The following is a 22890-nucleotide window of genomic DNA, read 5'->3' as shown; positions in this document are numbered from 1 at the left end:
AACTGATTCAAATGAATCCACCGAGTGCGCTGCACATTTCATAATAACACCTTTACTTTCCATCCATCCCACTTTATTCAACTTAGGCCTGGAGAGACACAATCACACCTGTTCACACCTATGGACAATTTAAAAATACAAAGTCACATAACATGCATGTCATTGCACTCGGGGAAGAAACAGAAGAACCAGGTTCGAATCTCTCCACAGGGAGAACATGCAAGCTTTACATTGAAAGGTCTTGAGAAAACACAAGAAAATAATAAGTCTGCGACATGGCATAACATTTTTCATATCATGTCATTACTTCCATTCTGTGTCTGCTCATCTCATTTTGACATTCAGACACTGACAAACTAGAAACCTGCTTACATTTCTAATTTTCCTTTTCAATATGTAATATTTTAGACAGCGACGGCTCCGTAAGCTTTTCAATGAGATAGTAAAAACACTATATAAATCCTGGAAGGGAACTGCTGAGCATGTAAGCAAATAATTCTCTCTTAATTTGCTTCAGCAGGCAACATAGCAAGTAAATCATTAAGTATGGTCACTTTTAAATATGTGACTTCATTACTGGTTTTGGTTTTTACTGTAAGATTTGTTTGCAGAAAGAAATCAGAGAAGAAACAGAAATCTGCAAGTACAATATGTGCCATTGCAATTAATCACCCCTCGCCAAATAGAGTCCAGGTCTAGAAACAATGATTAATGATCAGCGCGATTTGAACCAAATTGATTAGTGAAGAAGAAATAGTAACCCATTTTTTTATTCAAAATGTATGAACTTTTTCAGCATCTCCCGAGAGTTGAGGTCCACGTGGGTCGTCTGTCTGGAAATGAATATCCTCCCATGCTGCTGCCACGCTCAGTTTGAGCACAGATAAATTCCTTCCCCGCAATCCCTGTCTCAGTTTGTGGGCCTCTGAGGGAATTGTATTTGTTTATAGTCAAGCCTTTTTTTTTTTTTCCCCATCAGGGCTACACAAGACAATGTGGCGCATGGAATGGGAGATGGAGAAATCGGGAGCTGTTTGGGGAATGGTGAAAAGGGGGAAATACTATTATGCAAATGGTGCAAGCCAACTGGATGTGTGTGTGTGTGTGGGTGTGTGGGTGTGTGGGTGTGCTGTTTAGGCCTCATCTGTTATTGATGTGAAATTTGGACCAAACCATTACCTGACGATATCTGAGTCAGCAGCGTCCGTGCTTGCCTGCGTGCAATTTGGACCAAACACAGCTACAAATATGTTTTACTGATGTGGTGCTTTAGTATTTTAGGACCTGAATTCTAATTTACTTTCACTGACTGACACAACCCTTAAGACTAGATACCCTAAGGTAGTTAATGGTTAAGGTCAGTTTATTTGCGCTAAACAAAGGTGGAGCTGGTTTCATCTTTTCTTACTATTACTTGACTATCTTTTAGCATTTGGTGATATATTATTCTCTCTTTCTCATTTATCCCACAGTCCCTGTTTTCTTAATCGTCTCACTCCCACCTCATGATCTTTCTTTGCTCCCTCTGTTCAGATGTTCTCTACCCACCTTCTTTCAAGCTTCTTTCTGCGTTTGACTAACTCACTCAGTTCTAGGTTTCCTCTGGCACCTTTTTTTTGTAACCTTCCAACCTGCCCCATAGAACTCCTCCCCACCAGCAGCACCAACCCCCAAAACCCAACCCCTGCGCAACCCGGCAGCTGCGTCCCTCCTCTTTGATGAGGGTTGATGGCGCTGTATGAGTGGTGGAATTGACAACATTTACGGGGGCGAATGAGAATGATCCATCTTCCTTAGCAGGCCTGTCACCCCACTGGCCAAACTTCATCATGGCCAATTACCACGGCAGACCCCTTCTTCTCTGCTGCTGCTGCCTGGCCCCCATTTACACATGGATACATGGAAATATTAGATGCCATTATAATAAGACAGAGTGTGGCCAAGTGAGGAGGAGAGAGGGAGGGACTGACGTATTGTGCTGGGATAGCGTGTACGACTGGGCGGAAAAAAAAAAACTACAGGTGTGATGTAAGACAAAGGCGCTTTAAAATGTGAAGTCAGGGAGAGAGACAGAGATAAACCAAGAGAGAGAGAGAGAGAGACACACACACACACACACACACATACACACAGATAGAGGGGTGGTGGGTGGGGGGTGTCTGTAGTAAGCTCTTATTTGGCAGGTCACAGTCCAGTGGTTGTGTTGTGCGCTGACGAGCACAGGGGTGTTTAAGAGGTCAGTGAGCACAAACACACGCCTACACTTACACAACCACACACACACAGATGCAGACGTATTAAAAGGGTCAGTGCGAAACTTTCACCTCATCACCTAAAGGAAATTCTGATTGGTGTCATTAGTGTACACACACACACACACACCCACACCCACACCCACACCCACACCCACACCCACACACACACACCCACACCCACACACCCACACCCACACACACACACACCCACACACACACCCACACACACACTTTCTAGGCATTTGACCAAGTCCAGCGGACCTGATTCAATTTGCTTTGAGATATCTAGACTTTAATGTTGCTGATCAATAATATGAAAGCATAATACAATGGTTTTGACACTTTTCATCCAAAGCAATAATGTTTCCAACACACTACATTGGAAACAGTTTGAGGTTGAAGATACTTCAAATTGCAGACAAACCCAGGAGCTGTGAAACCAGTAACACTATAGCCATGACTAATTTTCATGGGCCAGGTCATGCACTGTATGAATCTTTAGGTGGTTAGACACCTGATAAATACTTGTGCACTTTTTCCAAGTCTAAGCCAAACATGTCCCGTTGTGAATATTTGTTGATGAAATTTATAAAGTAAATGTAGAAATTTGACATATTCACCCAAACATAAAACTAAATGCTAAATTATTCTTGAGAGAGGCCATGCTGCTCTGAATCTGCTTCATTGTGAGGATTACCTGGTTGTCTTTCACTCATGAAGCTACGGGTTCTCACTGTCCTTACATTAGACGCACATGGTTAGGTCTACCCCTCTTTTACATCTCAGTCTTTGATGACATGCAGGAGGTCAGGCAGCTTGGTCATAATGGCTTCCTGGTTGAAGGCTTATTAGCACACTCCAGAAGCCACCGAAACATTCATGATGAGATAACTCTGCAGTACAGAGCAGACTTGCAGAGTTAAACCCTGTAAAGAGCTTTGTGTGCACTTACTCTCGTGCTGAACAGATTGAGTGAACATACTGAGCCGAGGACACCGACGGCTGCAGCGTTACCAGAGGGACTGCATTCACCAAACACACTGCGCTCAGGCCCCGTTTATACAACAATGAAAATTAGTTTATCTGCAAAACTTTCTTCACTTTTGGGGGGTCCGTTTACACGACACCGGTGTTTGGATCCACTGCATCCGTGACTTTTTTATACCAGCTTATTTGGGCGCGACTCCCCCCTGCAGCGACTGCGTGAGTCTACGGAGCGCTGTGACTGCGGATGCACGGATTGCAGAACTACTTCCCTGTCAACATAGGCACATGTAATTACCGTATTTCACAGAATGTTTTAACCTGCAGCTCACATGTTCCCAACAGACACGGACCCTGAGGCTTGCACTCGCACACGGTGTGTCTATTGGCAACTAAATGGTTTACAACATTTATGATTTGAAGAACATGACAATTCTAGAGTGGCGCAGTGGCTCACACCATGTAGCCTTAAAGCATGAAGGTGACTGGGTCAAATATCGGCCAGGCCTTTCTGGGTTGAGTTTGCATGTTCTCTCTGTCTGTGAGAGGATTTTCTCTGGGTAATCCCATTTCCTCCCACTGTCCAAAAAGATGAATGTGAAGTTGATTGATGAATCAAAATTGCCTATAGGTGTAAATGTGAGTGGTCATCTGAGTGATAAACTGGCAACGCTGACTCGCACGCACGACCAAAAGAGAGGTCATCATTCCTGACATTCCTTATGTTTGTCATCACCATCACTTTAAATCATCACACACACACACTTAGTCTCTCACCCTCAGAGCTGGGAGTGAAATGAGGATGGATGGGTCATGGCTGTGTGTCGGGGTCGCACACAGGTGAGCGGACAGTTTCCATTATCCATCCATCGAGCTGACTGGGGCCGTTAAAGAAGCTGCTTCAAATTCTGTCTGTGAGATCCCTGCTGAGCTAAAGGTCATAATCTACACGCTGAAAACAGACTATTTATTTGTAGTTTTTGAGTGAACAGACTGCAGCAGTTGTGTGGATTTGTCCTGTTTCTATGAATTGTGGCTTGCATTATATGAAGAAGATTATATTTACAGGCAAAACAATACAACTTTATGAACACACATCCAGACAAATTGGCAAAATCAGTTAAGTTTAATGTTTTTTTGGTTAGGGTTTTTTTTTTTGCATTTCTCTTGATTTTGATCTGCTTTTGTAATATGTAGGAAATATTATGCATAAAAAGAGTGAGGATAAAAAAAACTTTTCGCTTTGTCACTTCAGGTTCTAAAGCTCTGTGTGATTTGTAGCCTTTGTGGTGTGTGTGAAAAAGGCACTGGTGTGTGTGTGTGTGTGTGTGTGTGTATGTATCTACTGAGATCATCATAGTTCTTATTTTTGCTGGTATCCAGGGGAATCTGGAGGCTTTGTGTTAGCCACGGTCTATGTAATGCCACTGTGTATGTGTGTGCATGCAGCCATGTGTCTATGTGGACACGTGCGCGTGTCAGTGTGTTGTGTTGGATGTATATGGACTGTGTGTGCCAGTGAGGGTGAGGGAGATGAAGAGACAGAGCACGCTGATCCTGTGGTTATAGACTGTTGGACTTAGTTGTACAGTAAATCCCTGTCTTTGTAAACAGATCAATAAACTCTCTGCTGTAGGTGTTTTTCTGTATGTCGCTGTGTGTGTGTGTGTGTGCGTGTGTGTGTGTGTGTGTGTGTGTGTGTGGTCACACAATAGCTCTTCTGCTCTCTGCTTGGAGGAAGGTGCGACATGTTCGTCATGTAGCAGGGTATAATGAACAGATTGCTCACAGCTGTATGCAGCACAGGCTCGGCTGTGCATTCACGCTGGAGCTCACAGTAACAGTTGTGGTTTTCATTTCTTCATAATTGTACTCTTTCTTTCCCCTCTTTCTGTTTTCCAGACTTCAGACTATTCGGCCATGGCCTCACTAACAGGCGGACTGGATGAGATGAAGAACAGTTTGGCCAATCCGGGCGCAGGGGCGGAATTAGGAGCCGGCGTGTCGGGCCCACAGTCCTATTCACTTGTTCCAGGTAAAACAACCTTCACTAATGAATTCATGTATTCATTTCTACTCTGAAACTTGTCTTACAGCATGACTTTTAGAAAAATATGCTTCTAGTTTAGTGCAAGCCACAGAAAATGGGGTAGCGGCACAACTACCATAGTCTTCCAAGACTGATGGATGCCAACAACAAACGAAACATCTTTAAAAACAGAGAAGATACTTCAGTAGATGCTTCAAAGAAAGTTACAATTGCCTACAACAACTCGGCCTTTCCTTTTAACATGCAGAGAGCTTTATCATCGGAGAGATGTTGTGACATTAGTTGAGCATGGTCAGTCAGCATGACTGATTAACCATTAAGTTCAGCTCACGTTAAATCAGATAGTTTAAAGAAGATGAATAACACTCTTGGTTTTAATAACACGCAGCAGACACAAAACAGTGGAGATTGACTCCTAACGAGGAAGACAGCAGCAGATGAGTTAACCCGAGCCTCGTGTTCGGGGTGGAGGGAAGTAAAAAAATATCATCTTCTCGATATAAAGAAGCAGGTAATAACCTATCTGCTGTCTGTGTATAATGCTATTGATTCCATTAGAAACGTCATTATGAATGAAAGCCTTATATTTTGGGAAATGAGAAGTCCATGACTTCAACCATTATTGATGTAATGGGTTCACTTCATATTTCACCAGTGTCTACTCTGCACCTTTAGTATTTGTGATCAAAAGCAGCAAATGTGCATTTCACATTTTTCTTAAATAAGCTGGCCTAATATTCTGACGATGAAGTGTGAAACTTCAATGAAACTCATACAATGTAATGGTGGCATTACATTGTATGGGTTTGAACTGCCCTCCAATTAATCATATGCATTGGAAAACATAATACGCATGATTTTATACTTTCTATTTAAACACAAGTCAGCCACAAAATAGAAAAGAAAAAAAGAAAAAAAAAACACAGTACACCAGCAGCCTGTTAAGTCTGCCTCAGAAGCTCCATGATTGTAAGTACTTAAAGTGCTCGGTGCTTTGGATCTCAGGAGAGGAGAGAAGGAAAGGAGAAGAAAGGTGGAATGATGGAGGGAAAGTAAGAGCGCCGTCTAGTCCTGTTTCTCCATTTAGGGGCACTGGGACAGGCCGTGGTTAATTAAGTGTAGACCAGGGAGCACTTGGACAAGGCATTCACGTTCCCATCTGTAATGAGGGGAATCATAGAGCTGGGAATTTGGGAAATCTGGGATTGGGCTCTTTTTTGCTCTTAGAACCCACTGAGGAATATTACCTGCCCACGGCAAGAGGAGAGAAAGAGAGAGAGAGAGACAGCGAGAGAAAGAAAAGGAGAGAGAGAATTTCCATTTCTGCTTATGCATGCAAACACACACATTCATATTCACATACACACACACCTTTGAATATTATGCATGCATCTTCTTGCCTGTCGTTTCCCTCAGAATAGAGCTCCCTCTAGGGGATCAGACGTTTGTGTGTTTGACGCAATCTTATTGCATCCTTGAAGTGTTGATACTCTGGACACACACTGTAGAGCAACATTTACACTCTCAGTCCGCCATTCTAAGGTCTTTTCAAATCTGCAGGGCATTTCTCCGTCACCCTAAACTTCACCCAATCTACAAGAGTGCAAACGCACAAAGGGACACGCTGCTCACCCGCGATCCCTCCGGCTTTGACATGTGCTGCTCTGATGACTGTTTGTTGTGAGAGACTGAGATAGAGAGGCAGACGATGTGTGTTCATCTGTAGCTGCATGAGAGCACCGAGGTACTCGCAGTTGTTGGTTGACCTCTACAGTAAAGCTGTGGAGAACAGATACATCAATACAACTGGCATACATATGCACAAATGTGGACACACACACACACACACACACACACACACACACACACACACACACACACACACACACACACACACACACACACACACACACACACACACACACACACACACACACACACACACACACACACACACACACACACACACACACACACACACACACACACACACACACACACACACACCTCAGAGGATCTGGCCCTGTCTGCCCCTTCTAAGTTGGGCTGTAGAGAGTCCGTCTCTCCTCCCTTCCACACTCTCCTCCCTCTCCTCCTTGCCCTGTGCACTGACCCTGAGCGGATGAGTAGCCCGTCTGCACTAATGCCTCGCTGTCGCGTCAAACACCGAGAAAAACTTTACTACGCAGAGACAGGAGAGAGGAGGCGGAGAGGGACGGCGGGAGGCTGGAGTAAAGAAAGGATCTGTTAGAGAAAAACACATGTAGGGAGGGAGTTGAAGGAGCTAATATATGATGAAGAGGGCAGACAAATGAGGAAACGATCACTCCAGAGCCTCATTTCATTTGTAGTCACTCATGTGCTGTCCACTTTTCTTTGTTTGCTCGTGTTGCTTGAGTAATACCGGACCGTTGATGATTTACAATAAAAAAAAAAAAACTGAAGTAAAACATTATTAGAATTAATATAAATATGATCATTATAATAATGGCTGCATAATTTTTGTGTTTGACTGTATGATACACAAGGCTTTAGAGAACACGACTGTTGGTCTGTTTTGTACCTATCTTGGTCTTTGTAAGAGTTTTCATGTTATTAGTGTAAAAATGCATTTTATACAACACTTCTGAGCTAAGAGCGTGGCTGTCTTGTCAGCAGGAATCCAAACTAAACACGTACAGAGGGAACAATTGGAGAAAGGGGGACTTTTGTCCATTTTTTAGTGCAGCCAAAGCAGGTCACCATAATGACTTGACTATAAAATAGACTTCTATTAAAACAGCCTTGCAAGGAGAGACACACATAAATTTAATTCAGTCTAAAATAAATAACCACAGCCTAATTATCAGTGCAGCTTGTAAGTTCATGAGCATTGAATAAATCTGTATTATATTTCCTGTAGAGCAAACACTAGTTAATTTTTCAGCCAATTTTGCTCCAATACAAGTTGGACCAAGAAAGTATGAGTCATCTTATAAAACCATTGATAAGATAAGATAAAACAAACTAACCAACTATTTAAATGCACCTTCTGCAAACTACAGGAATTTCCTAACATCGCATGGAACTACCAAAGTGATTTGCCAGTTCAAATTTTTGCAAAGTGAAATATCAAGCTGCACATCCAGCTTATAACAGAAGCTGTACATGTGGATTTCCCAACTACCTGACCTTAGCGACTGGAGCACTTCTTCGTCTGTTAATAGCATCAGAAGCATTTTGTTGCTTTACTAGACTGCAGATACCAAATTAACAATCATAGTTCACCGGTTTATAATGAGCTGTCAACTATATGTGTTTTGCATTCAAAGACGCAGAGAGTGAGTTAAAATGGTGTGCTTTCATTTATGTACATTTTCATGTTAATTCATTATATACAAAGCAGTTTGACTGTGGCTGTAGTCTCCCTCATTAGACATATCTGATTGAAATGAAGAGGGTTGTTCATCGTTCTCTGCTGAACTCTGATCAATTGCTTTAAATCAGACATAATGGTGCAGAGACAAAGACAACTGTGGTATAATACTATTAAACAACTAAATGTGACTAGATATATGTTTGTGCATGCAGTCTTAATGAATGCTTTTACTTTTGTCTCCATAATTGCTGTCGTATAATAGTCACACTTCCTTTCTTTCTTTGTTGTCTCTATTTTGTTTCCCACCAGTTTTCCATCTCGGTCTTTTATGGCCTCCCTCTCCCTCTCCCTCTCCCTCCCCCTTTTCTCCCCTCAGTTAGTTAGTGGTGGTTAAGTGGAGGGGAAGTGAATGGGATTGATGGTGTTAGCATCTGAGCTGTTTATGATGATGATAAATGTGTATGTGCAGGGTGAAGGAGGAGGGTGAGAGAGAGAGAGAGAGAGAGAGAGAGAGAGAGAGAGAGAGAGAGAGAGAGAGAGAGAGAGAGAGATGAAGATGAAGATGAATGGATGGCCCCCTCTCCACGCACTCCCAATGTCTACTGCGTGCAAACATAGAGAAATGATTTGGGTCGACACACTGTCATGTAGTCTAATGCAGTTATATATCCTATCCACCAAGTGACAGACAGAGGGAGGTGGAGGTGGGGGTGCGGCGGTGGTAACGAGGGAAGGGGGAGTCTGGAAATTAATAGATGCCAGAGGATGGAAAACACAGAGGCAGAGGGGGGGGGAAAAACAAAAGGCAGGAGCAGGACGACTCGACTGTGCTTTAAGTAAAAAAAAAAACCAACATCATAATATAATTTTTAAATACTATAATGATAAAATTTTAACCCTGATAATTAGTTGGGATTGGCTCCAGTGCCCTGCGACCCGGAAAAGGGCAAAGCTGTATTGAAGATGGATGGATGGATGGATGTATGTCTATAAGTGCATCTCTTATATCATACAGCAGGTGTTAATGCCATAGAAGTAGATACATTTGGTCTTATTGTTATGCATTTCGGATGACACACATTAGAATAAAGTAATTCTCAGTGTTTTTTCCTGACACCTGACCTTTTTCTGTGATGATCTAAACTTTTTTTATTGACCAAAATCACCAGTCGGTAATGTGCTACAATGAGGTTGGTACCAAACCCCTTCTTGGTAAAGATTTTACTGGGTCTCGATGACTTAAAGTCCTCTAGAAGTGTTTGATGTCTAAATAGTTGCAGCATTTCCCATAGATAAGGTTAACAGTGACATGTTAGTGACACGTTGTTAATGGTTATTTTTGAGAAATTCCAGAGAAAAGTTGTGAATATTCACTGAGAAATCACACACATAATAAAAATTACCGTAATCAAATTATGTAAAGGAATAATTGAATTAGATGATTGAAAATTAGTCACTTAATTGAATCGTCAATCTAAAAAAAAGGGTTTAGCAGTAACTAGTTTTGCTGCCATGAAATCTTGAACTAATGAAGACCTAGATGTTTCATAAGTTCTGGGTAACCTGCAATAATTCATATAGGAGAATTAAACTGATTTAGCATCCAGCTCACAAGGGAGATGTCATGGTGAAGGCCTTCAAACAAACTCCCTCTTCCATAAATACGAAATGGCAAAAATTAAAATCCATATCACACATACAATAAAGACGCACAGTCTCTCCCTGTCTTATACTGTCTCTCCTCCCCCTGGAGGGCCGGTGTCCTGCATGTTTCAGTTCTCTCCCTGCTTCAGCATACCTGAATCTAATGACGATGTCATCACCAAGGTTGTGAAAAAGCCAATAACGAGCCCTTTATTGCAACCAGGTGTGCTGCAACTGGGAGAGAGCTTCACCCTGCAGGAGGCTGGCTCTCCAGGACCGAGCTTGGACACCCCTGCAGGCACAAACCTAGATAAATCACGTCCAAACATGAAAACATAACTTTAATACTCAACTGTGTCACATTAACAGTGTAGGAAATCTTTGTGTCTTAATGATTCAATAATAATATTATTCAATGAAAAATAATTAAGAATGTAACTGTTTCAATGGCAAAATGTGAGGAGAGAGAGAGAGAGAGAGAGAGAGAGAGAGAGAGAGAGAGAGAGAGAGAGAGAGAGAGAGAGAGAGAGAGAGAGAGAGAGCTCCCATCTGTGAGAAATGTTCTGAGTTCAGCTTCATACTTTTACTTGACCACGCTTTTCTTCTCTGACACTTTTAATTCAGGACACCTCACGTCCTCTTACCTGACCATGCAGCACCCCGTCTCTCTCGCTCGCTCGCTCGCTCCACTTCCGCCTGTTACATAATCACTTCTTTCTCTGAAAGTGACATGGTGACAAAATTCCTGTAAGAATCACCATCGCCAAAGGTGTTTTGGTAGTTTAGTCAGTGGTTAGTGTCCTCGACTCTGATTCAGCGGGGGTTCAAGTCCTGGCCGAGACCCACGGTGTTCCAATTTGGATGTGTCAAAATAAAAGCTTCTGGTGCAAACAGTTGGCATAGAAAGGAAGTGCTTTATTCTCAGGCGACGGTCTTCCACGGTGCTTGACAAATAAGTATATCCAGAGCGCAATTCTCTTTAATCATAGATTAATTGATTCAATTACACTCAGTAACAGACAGGTTTGCAATTGTAGCGCAGTACTCTACTTTAATAAACACCTCTACTGATGATGGGGGTTGTATGTTAAAGATAATGTTGGTAGATGTAATGCAGTAATCTGACAGCAGACATTGTTTGTGGGATTACAGGTCGAGATTTATCCAGCACCACTTTGCCAGGCTACCCTCCTCATGTCCCTCCTACTGGACAGGGCAGCTACTCCACCCCCTCGCTTACTGGCATGGTACCAGGTGAGTACACCCCCCCACCCTCACACGCACGCACACACACACACACACGCACACAATAATATCTTTCACTCCATTTCAAACAAAGGTTTAGCCTAAAGTTATATTTCAACTACTTTATTTGGTAGTGGGCAACGTCTTGTCCACAAAAAGTCTCCATAGTAGTGACACATACAATTAGTCCCAGAACCTGAGTCAAATGTTTTAGTTTTTGCAAAAAAACTGAAATAAAAATATTCTATTTCACTCAGTCATCATCATCAGCCATCATGATGGCAGATCCATAAGTGTACTTACACATCTGTATATGTGTTGAGTTCCCAAAGCACGCGTGTCTTTTGGGAGGAGGGGGCAGGGGGGGGGGGTACTTAGCTTTGCCACTTCCTCTTTCTTGTCTGTCTACACACTCTGGCTGACAGTGTTCCCAGGGGGTAGCTCGTGCGCGTGTGTGTGTGTGTTTTTGTGTGCATATACTATGTCTGTGTTTGTGCATCTCTCTGTGTGTCATTAGAAACCAGCCACAGTAGCACAGCTGTCCCTCCTCAACATTAGTAATTTGTTTTTAATGAGAATCACCAGTGACCCACGACTAATTCATTCATTCCCTTCCACTCCGCCTTCAACGACGCTTTTGTGTTTCAATCCTGGACCACTACTCTTGTTCGCTCTCCCTCTCTCTGGTTGCTCTGGCTCAGACTTGCAGCGGTGGTCATGGTCAGCGTGAAGAACACTGCAGAGGGATAAAGCAGAAAAAAAACAAGTGTCAGTGAAACAAAGTCCAAATAACAATATTGTTTACAAGTTGTTGTCTCTGTGTATTCCCAATCATTCAGTCTGTGACACACACTCTCTCAGCGGGCTTGTAGGAATAGCACGTCTAAAGATGGGTAACCCCGTCGCCCTGTCCCCCTGTGCTCGCCCCTGTCCTCAGGTTTGACAGCATATTTGTGTTTTGGCTGGTGTGTGTTGGCATGCGGTTGTTTGTGAGTTTGTGTGTGTGTGTTTGTTATTGACAGTGTGTGTGCGACCTTGACACTGAGCTACACAAGGGAGACCCCTGAGCCTTCTTTCCCCTCCTCTCTCCCCTCCGCCCCGCGTCTCCTAAACAACCTGACACATTGCCGTCACTGCGGTGATGACAAGAGAGAGGATGTTCGCACCCAGGGATGCCATGGAGACCACATCCCGACCCCACCTGACAGACGGAGCTAAACATACACACATATAGACACACACACACAGAAAACTTGGTACATAAAAACACGAAGAGCGTAGACATTTAAATGTTTCTCAGTGACTTCAGTGAAATCCGTGAGCCGACTGCAGCGAGCCGAGGAAGATAATCTGCAAACTTTGTGTCTCCAGCTTCACTGTGTTTTATCTCAGCACTTCTCAGGCAAATTATCCTCCTTTTTGTTCACTCTGTCTAATATCATACCTTCATTAAGCAAGCAACTCTCTTCCACTGTTCTCCCTCTCCCTCTCTGTCTCTCTGTCTTTCTCTCTGCAGCAGGGGGGCTGACACTCAGAGGGGGTGTAGGAGAGCAGTGAGGCAGAACCGACAGAACGAGAAGGAGAGAGGAGGAACGGGTGGGAGGGGGGGGCAAGAAGGGAGGGGGCATCGGGGTCTGTGACTGTCAGCTATGGGAGAGGGATCCCCTGGGAGGAGTGAAGGTTCAGGAGAAAAGAAAGAAAGAGCAAAAGAGTGAAAAAAGAGAGCAAGTCAGTGGAGAGATGAGAGGAGAAAAAAAAAGAGGAGAAGAAATGGAGGAGAATGTTGTTTTGATGTGAAGGGTGACAGGAGGGCTGTAGTCAGGCGGGCCAGAGGACGAGGGAGAAAAATAAAGAGAACGGGGTGAGGGGAAGACCAGAGGAAGAGTAGACCCCAGACAGTAAGTAGTAAATGAGGGAGAAAAGCTCAGCTATCATCCACTGCAGGACCACTCCAGTCTCTCTCCAGTCCAGTCACTATCAACCAGTCTGCAAACCGCTGGCTGGGAAACAAGCTGCTTTAAACTGCACTCTAAAAACGTCACATCCATACGATATGATTCAGTCGCAATTTAGTATTCAGAATTAATTTCTGGTGTATACTGGTTATATGTCATATATATAAGATAAATAAGAAACTGAATTCTAATTTTCTACTAATACACACAGAATAAAACATGAATGAATCAATACTGATGAAAAGTGAACGACTTTCTATTTCAATCTACGCACAATGTGCAACATACAATAGAAATCTGTTCCAGATAACTTTTATCTGCTAATATTCATCCATTTCTATATCTGTGTGTCTCCTCCTCAGTGCAGGATGTGGAGGCTGCAGGTGAAACACTAAAAGCTTCATCCCGAAAACAACACCAACCAACAGCATGAGCTGTACTAGTTTTCATTCCATATGTGTCTAAACATGTTCGTTCTTGCTTGTTCTGTGTTCTCTTTCAGGGGGAGATTTCTCCGGGAGTCCGTATTCCCATCCGCAGTATTCCACATACAATGAGTCATGGAGATTTCCGAACCCCAGCCTATTAGGTTGGTATATCCCATATCGCTGTAGCCAGTTCCGCTTACCAGGACTGGATCAATAATTGTATCAGTGAATTTCATTTCATTCTACCTCACATCCCACTGCCGGCTTCTAATACTGTCTTGTATCTTTCATGCTCCGCTGTTCACTTTTTCCATTACATTACATTTCATTCCGTATTGTACTATGGACTGCAGCACATCATAGACATACTAATGCTTCTGTACAGGTTTGCTTTTTTTTTTTTTAGGACCAGCAATTTGGAGTGTGAATGGATTTTGGGAAAAGGGAGGACAGAGTGAGCAAGGGACAGATTAGGAGTCACTACTTTGTGATTTGTAGGATGTTTCCAGTGTGTAAATGTGTGTGTGTACACGCGTGTGTATTTATAATACATCTGTCCACGTTTAGTCCATTTTGCTAGTTAAACCACTTTGACAGGCAGACAGTTGAATCTCTCTTTACATCAAACTTTATTCAACTGAACAGTGGATATATCAACCAAAGGGTAGAAGACAGAACCTTCCCATCCTCCTCTGAAACCTGTCCTCTGCATGTACAGGTTTATATATGTCTTGTAAACTGCCACATTTTCTGCAAGCTAATGGTTTGCCAAACCATAAATCTATTACATGTACGTTATGATTTTTGCCATTTAGAGGCTTTTTACTTTAATTTAGCTGCAAGAGAGAAAGGTTACTTTGACATCTTGATTTGATTGAGCTAATTTCACTCATTACTTTATCCAGTCATAATTTCTCACAAATTTGTCTTGTAAATGTATTACATCTGAAGATTCGACAGTCCAGTGAGTTACAGTTGCACGCTATATGTATTAACAAATGCCAAGTAAAAGATCCTCTATTGTCGAAACTGATGGTATAAGCTCATGTTGGGTCTTCATTGTCAAGAACAATATAAACTTGCCTTCACACTTAAACAAGTATTGGCACTTTAGGGATCTATTTGTAATTTCTTGAGACAAAAACTTCCCATCAGTGTCTTAGAAGAAACATGTTACTGATATGGTGATATGGTCAGCTTGAGAAAAATCTGACTGTGATGACCCCCCCAACCCTTTCCACCCACCCCCCAGTGTTTCAGCAGGATTATGGGTCTCTCCTGGGGACGGAAATCGGCTGCTCCTCCAGTCTCTTCACCAGCCAGGCAGGACAGATGCAAGGTAGGTGGAGAGAGATCGAAACAGAGAAAGAGAGCAAATGGGTGAAGATTCAAGTGTGAACACACAAATAGCTGCAATGACGTGACATGGCGGTAGACCACATTTGAAAAAGACGGACAGAAAGGAGACCATGAGGACCTATAATATTATAATGGATCAGTGGACGCATATTATGAGGACAAATTCACATCCAGAGACAATGAAAGGCTTAGGATTGATGGAAGAGGCTGTTATTTAGTGGAGAGGCGAGGACAGGTGAGGGGGGAGTTGAAAGATAAGAAAGAAAAGAGAGTTGTTTAAAAAAAAAAAAAAAAGAGGCAAAGGGGGAAAGAAAAGTCGTCTGAAATCTTGAGTGAGACTAAATAGTTTGTCAGCTCGGCTTAATGCCTCACTTCCCCAAAGAGGCTCCTGAGATTACCTGGACTGTGGACAGACATAACCTGTCAACCCACAGCTTGGCTGATTGATGGAAGTGACAGAGGCAGGTGTGTACCTGTGTGAGTGTGTGTGTGTGTGTGTGTGTGTGTGTGTGTGTGTGTGTGTGTGTGTGTGTGTGTGTAGGTGAATTTTTCTGTGTGTGTTCAAGTGTGTGAGTGTGGGTTTCTGTGTGTGGCTTTGGGGTTACAGTATTGAATTGACCTCTTCCCCGGGGAGAGAATAGACTCAAGGGATCAGTAGTAGTAGAGCTGTACTCAGTGTGTCAGCTTAGACTGTCACTTAGATTGTGTGCGTGTGTGTGTGTGTGTGTGTGTGTGTGTGTGTGTGTGTGTGTGTGTGTACGTGCGTGTGTGTGTGTAGGAGTGAAAGACGGAGGACGATAACGCTGAAAGAATCAAAGAAGTAGACCCAGTTAATTTTATTGGTGGTACATGAAAGGGAGAATATTTTTTCGGTCATTAGCTTCATCACCTCATGTCATCTCATCCCAGCCTTTTCACGACTCACATTCAAAGTTAAAAAATAATCTTAACCAGAAAATTGAAGCCGCTCATTCCACATTTACACTGTATTTAAGTAATCCCAAGCTGTTACAAGAGAATTCAGATTTATTACAACCTAAGTCATGTTTTTGTCATTTTAACCATCATTTCTATTTGTAAAAAAAAAAAATTACTTTCTGTGAGGTAATTGCTCAGATCTGTGAACATGATGACATTGTGAAGAGAAACGAGCAAAAAAGACCGTGATGCAAGTTTTAACAAAATCTCCATGCAGCCCACTGCACTCAGGTTTTAACACCAAATAGCAGATCAATTTTGTTTTAAATGTATATTTTGAATAGATATGCAAATAATTGTATTGTATTTTTGTGGAAGGTGTATTGTAGCTATCTTCCTCAATACTTCACATTTCAGTTGAGATAATTAGCCAGAAGAAAAGTAAACCTAGAACAGATGAAATAATAAAGTTTCAAGTGTGACTCTTCCACAGACCAGCCTCAGTTTGTTTGGGATCTCTTGACTTGTAGCTCCAATGCCAGTCTTCCTGTGTACGTGTCACTGGCTTGTATGTTGCAGCATGGCCAGATTTAGAGCTATTTTGGTAAGCATGTAGAAGAAGTGATCTGCTGCTCCGCATCAAATGGCTTACCGGTACATAGAGTGATGGCTCCAAACCTGGAGTCTAGGACGCCCTTGATTTGGGCCTGAGGCTTTATCTGCTCTGAGGTGGTCGAAAGTTTTAATTCTAAGGCTTTTATATGTTTGAGGATGGTTCTTTCAGTTGTTTGATTCACTTTGGCAAGTCAGAGAGCGAGAGGGTGTCAGTAGCCTTTGTTAGAGTTATTGCGCTCAAAGGAGAAAACTACTTTTGGAACTACAGACTGAACAAAATGGATAAAAATGGGAAAAAATGTGGACGCTTGTTTCATGTATTTTGTGTTAGAGTATCATTATTTTTTTGATTTCTTGTAAAATATTGAATATTTCACTTGTTTTGTATTCCCCCCAAAATTATTTGCCACACATTTAATGCAGTTTAAGTGATCATATAGGAAAATTTAGCAGCCTAGGAATTGTTTCAAAAATGGTTGGTCGCTACAAAAATGTATAAAGTAGACTTAATTGAGTACATACACTCATTTCCTGAAAGATGACTCCAAGTGCGTGTACGATCATGTTTGGGATTCATCGGTCACCAAAACTGTTTTTCCTCTGTGACTTTTTTGCTCAGTAATATATAAGCGTTATATGAAAAGTGTGATTGTGTTTCCCCTCAGGATCACCGTACTACTACAGTGCAACATCGCGGGGGGCGGGCCCTGCTGCCACCGCCACAGCCTCTGCCTACGACCGCCACTGACCCCTCACGCAGGGAGAGGAGGAGGGTGAGGAGCTGGACTCGAGGGAGGGGGGGTGGATAGCACCAGCACCACTTAGTACAAACTTGCCTTGGTTGGACGACATCGAGGGGATTATCACAAGTATCTGATATCAGTGATTCATTACTGTGAGGATATATATATATATATTTTTATTCTTTTTTAATAAGCGGCTTCATTTATGATATTTGAATCCTTCTATAAGATACAGTATCCCGTTTTTGCTTGCAATGAATCATCTTATAAGTGCAGGAGTTTGTGTTTGGACCACTGAACTCAGCTGTGATATGGTCTCTGAGCTAATGTTGTATTTTCTGGTGAGATTAAGTTTTAGGACAATATTGATTGACTTCAGAAAAATCAACTAACAAAACAGTATTTTTTTTTCATACCTAACATTTATTAATCATTTTTCTATGCCATGGTGCAGTGGAGTCAAGACAATCCGACCGTCATAACACTGAATGACTAAAATCACCGCTTTGCAGTTGGTCCAATGACACACTTAATTTGGAATGACCGTGTTTGAGGAAAAAAATGGGATACCATAACTTTAATGAAGGTATTCTGTGTTACAAATGTTTGCAATTCCCCACTCCTCAATATGAGTACTGAAACTGTCAAGCTTTTTAATTTTACAAAGCACAAAAAGTCACAAAATGATTATTTCCCAAGTCCATTCAGACTGATTTCACACAGAAGTAGATAGGATAGGATAGGATAGGATAGTAGAGGCCAAGAACATTCAGTAAGGACTTGGACCAGACTCACTTTTTATTTATTTTTTTACTTTTAATATAACCTGCACCCTTGAGCTCATTTGGATATTCAATTTGTGCTCTTGCATTTTACAACCATGCTACTAATATAGCTGTGAGCTCTGACGAGTCAACATGCAGATTAGGTTTGTGACGTTGACTTCAGTTTTAGTTCAGTGGCTTTCAAATTATGGGGCCGGCCTTCTCTTGGGGGGGCACTGAAGAGCTCCCGGGGTTCGGGAGAAAAAAAAACAACCCCAAAACAAAACAGGATTTCAGGGGTTTCCCTGTAAGACATTTTCCCTTTTAATTTTTTAAGAAGAAATAATAAAAACAAGTGAAGGGTATATCTACTAATCACTCTATTGAAATATTTTTAGAGCAGAATTTGTATGTGTAATGACAAATTAAACCATCCTTGTTTCTAATGCTTACAAATTCCAATGAGAAAAATGGTGGGGTGGTTGGGTGTCATAGTGATCCTGACTCTGGAATTAGCATGTTTTAGGCCCATTAAAGTGTTAAGACCATTAAGTATTGTGTCAACCCTACTTCAAGTCCATCCACACAGCAGCAACTTGCAGGAGAAATCCTATACTGTGTCTAATTGTGACCCGTGCTGCTCAGGAGGGAGGTTTTGCAAACAGGTAACTTTAGTGGTTGAGGCCACTGTGATTGCCCAATCATAAAAGCCGTATCCTCACACCCTGGATGTATTAAGCAGAGTTGGACTCTGACCATGGCCTTGAGGTTTGCTTCCTAGTTGTTCATCTTGTTTCTAACAAAAGGGACAGAGTCTAACAAAAATGCACAAACCAAATCTCAAAATATGCTGAGATTAAAAAAAAAAATTATAAATAAAAATCCATAATTTTACATGACAGAGATAAACCTAATAACTGGATACTTGTTCATGGTGTCTTGTCAGCAGTGTTACAAACTTGTATTTGAGAATCAGAATATCGGCAGAAGAAATATTTTCGCCCTTTGTCAACAGATTCTTTTTGTGTTTGCAGTACCACAAATGACCACAGGGAAGAAATACTATCAAGGCTGAGTGTCGTGTTGAGCTCTCCTGACAACATCCATGTCTGATGTCTACACTTTAGCTTAAACACCATTGACCAGTGGCCAGGCCTTTCAGAAAAGCACAGCTAAAAAGATGATCCCTCTGCTGTAACACAGACGTGCTCACATCGGAGCAGAAATCCAATCCGCCAGGTTGACTTACTGGACAGGACGGTGCTATCCTGCCTCCCCAGCCAAGATGTATTCCTGATTAAGAGCTATTTATAATGGAGGGAGACACAGAGTAATATATAAAGAAGCTTTTCTGCGTTGCACTCCGTGATGAGAGTGAATGCCTGTAATGATTTATAAGTGTCACGCTGTTGTGCTAGAATAGTGATGATGATGACGATGATGATCCTGATGCAGTGAAATATGAACTCTGAAAAACTTTCCATATAAGAAGTCTTTGTTTATAAATGTGATCAGATTGAGATTTTTCTGTTTATAGTTTGTCATGTGGTACCAGATGACGCAGGTGCCCCTGAACAAGACGTAATTATTGTTTTTATGCCTCCTGAATACTCAGAAGAAGAATCTGGAAGCACTGGCACCCTCTCTTCCTCTCTCTCTTTGTCTTGCTCTTTCTATTTCTCTCTTTAAACTCCCCAAAGATGGGCCCCCCCTTGTGGATCGGCTGACTAACTACAAAAGCACAAAGAGACTCAATCATCACTCAAAGGCGCCATTTTACTTCTTTGAATTTTTTTTTTTTTTTCAAATCGTGAAGTTTTTTTCTTTATTTGTCTTCTCCCCGTTTTTAACTACGTGTCCTTGTGCTCTTTCACATCCTGAAATGGTTTCTATAAAAACATTGCTTTTGTGCAAAAATCTACGTGAAAGTTTTCTTTTGTTTTTATGTTTGTGGTCCACATCAGTTCTGCGCTGTGACAATGCATGACACCGGGGTCGAGGCCTTACCCATCATGTACAGACAAAGTGGGACGGATTTGCCCTCCAGCACTGATCTCAAATCTACTACATTGATCTTGCGGGGGGGGGGGGGGGGGGGGGGGGGGAAGTCGTCCTAAATCTGTACGTAGCTTCCTGTTTCAATTCTGTCCACACGAACCTTGTACAGTAATCAGTGAAAGAGAAGAGAGTCACAATGTCAATAGCGATTTCAATTATTCACATTTGAATTTAGATTTTAGTGATGAAGCTTTCTTTATGCCTAAAAAGACTTTAAAGGTGCGTGGTGTTGTTTTAGCCATTGTCTGCGAGTGTTTACATATCTTCGGTTGTATTTGTTTGTTTTCGGGTACGCGTGGCTGACTGTAGCGCTTCATTGCTACTGTGTAGTTTTTACTAGCTAACAGATTGGAGGCACCAAGTCTGCAGTGTGAGACATAAAATATATGAACATACTATAACTATGAACATGGAACAAAGCTGTTAGTTTCTTTGTTGTTTCTGGGTTTTTTGAAATAGCACTAGAGTGAATCCTTTTACATTTGTAGACCTTAACAGTTGTGCATACACAACTCTAAAGAAGACTCTTATGACGGTTCGCCTGCTGTGCCGCCAGTGTGCACCACAGCAGGGGCCTTTCCTTATTTCCGTCTTTTTCTCTTGATCCTTCTGAGGCATTATTGAACCTGAACCACACCAGCTGAAAACAAGGACAGTGCCTTTAGTTTTATATGTAAGCATCTCCCCCCACTGCTGACCGCGAGTCTCTAAAACAGGCTTCAGCCTCCGTTTCTGCAGCTCCTTCAACAAAACTCTGTTCACCTGCAGGCAAACACAGAGTAGTAGAATAAAAATAGCCTTCCTGAAACAGTAAGTTCAATATCAGACACTAATTTACCCCCAATGCATCCACAGTAACATTTCAGGACCAAGCACTGATCATGTGATATATGCATCACAATCAGAATCTACCACAACAGTCACAGATCTGCTAGAAAAACACAAACATGTGGTTCACGATCTTACAAGCAACGTGGGAAATGTTTTTCAGGCAGCTCCAATTACATACACCAGAATGAAAGGTCTGTTTCTTTCAATTCAACCAGCGATGGACTCCTTTATGCTCATCAGCTCCCAGTACTGCACATACAACAAAAGGCAGAGGACGTTTAACATGAGGTGACCCAGGTAATAACTAGTATTGATACAGATTGAAAAGCACAATTTGATCACTCCAAATCACATCGCTTGGGTAGAATCAGGTAAACCTTGACTTTCTGAACAGATAAAAGAATATATCTTAATGTATGCTGTGTATTTGTGTCTGACAACCTGTGCAGGATGTTTGCAGCCTTTCTCCTGATTTCTGCAAGAATAGCTTCTATTCCCCATGACCCTAGTCGGCATAAAGCAGACATAGAATATGGATATAAGTGCATTAAAACAGGAGCAAAGGAACTACAAATACAACTAGTGTCTGACACTACTTTCCAGCTTCATCATTACTGAAAAAAAGACATCCTACCATCCCATGAGTGCATATTTTTTCATTCTTTCCACAATCGGAGAGGGTCTTCTGTTGGCAATTCCCAAATTCTGAGTTAAACATGGCCTACTGCTTTTACAATTAGCAGAAGACACAATGCCAAGTGAGTGACGGACATGTACCAAGTCTAATCTTTTATTGTTAATTTTTGAATTATGATCATTATCAACTTGAGCTTTAGATTAGTGGCATCACACACACACACACACGCACACGCACACACACACCAATGTAAACATGACACAATATTGACTGAAAGTTGTTCTCCTTCAGAAGGTAAACCCCGTCGTGCCTCCTGTGGCCACGAGCGTGAAGCAGCAGCATCAAGCCGGTTGAAGTCAATGCCCGTTATCCGGCCTAGCCAAGGATCCAGTGATACGTTAATAGGATTATTTGTTAACTATGCATCTCATAGTGACACAGCTTGCCTTGCCATTGCTGTGACCTAACCGGTTCACATTGGAGACAGAATGGACTCTCATTGGCCTGCAGCCATTTCGATTGGCAGCTGTGACATTGACTGCAGCGATCAGGGGGGTGCGGGTGGGGGATTGTCATTGTGGGTGGTACTGTAAGGAAGCACGGCGGGCCGAGGCCACACACACACACACACACACACACACACACACACACACACACACACACACACACACACACACACACACACACACACACACACACACACACACACACACACACACACACACACACACACACACACAGGTACAGGCACTAACTCCTTTTGTCCTTTGCGAAATGGTGATCGCCCCTCCTCTTGTGCCCCTGTGTTCCCCAGGGGAGGCCAAACCTGCTGTGCCATCAGAAGCTCATCCCCCCCCATCCCTAATCTCATCATATCTCGTGCACTCGTCTTCGCCCGTCTCTCCTCTCTTTGCCTCCTGTAGCACTGCCACACCGCCAGGATTAGGAATATTAAAACTATTCTGTTGATTTCAGGCTGGTGACCTTCGTCAAAAAGTCGCCCCCCCCCCCCTTTTTTTTTCTCCAGACAGCCCCTATTAATCCTT

At 42.3% G+C, this 22890-nt stretch overlaps 1 protein-coding gene across 2 annotated transcripts in view; it reads left to right on the top strand.

Moving 5' to 3' along the window:
• The window catches only part of pax5 (paired box 5), a 55496-nt gene extending 35258 nt beyond the window's left edge, over positions 1-20238 (top strand). For both annotated transcript variants that reach the window (XM_080464299.1, XM_080464298.1), the window contains exons 7-12: positions 5142-5274; positions 11444-11545; positions 13994-14080; positions 15172-15258; positions 17477-17584; positions 19353-20238. In XM_080464299.1, coding sequence (XP_080320425.1) covers positions 5142-5274; positions 11444-11545; positions 13994-14080; positions 15172-15258; positions 17477-17559 — 492 coding nt within the window. In that variant the 3' untranslated portion in view covers positions 17560-17584; positions 19353-20238. The remainder of the gene's footprint in view (positions 1-5141; positions 5275-11443; positions 11546-13993; positions 14081-15171; positions 15259-17476; positions 17585-19352) is intronic.
• Positions 20239-22890: the final 2652 nt, after the last annotated feature.

This window comes from Lipophrys pholis (genome assembly GCF_963383615.2).
Source record: "Lipophrys pholis genome assembly, chromosome: 5".
NCBI lineage: Eukaryota > Metazoa > Chordata > Actinopteri > Blenniiformes > Blenniidae > Lipophrys > Lipophrys pholis.
Note: the sequence above shows the minus strand (reverse complement) of the source record. Positions and strands in the feature narration are given on the sequence as shown.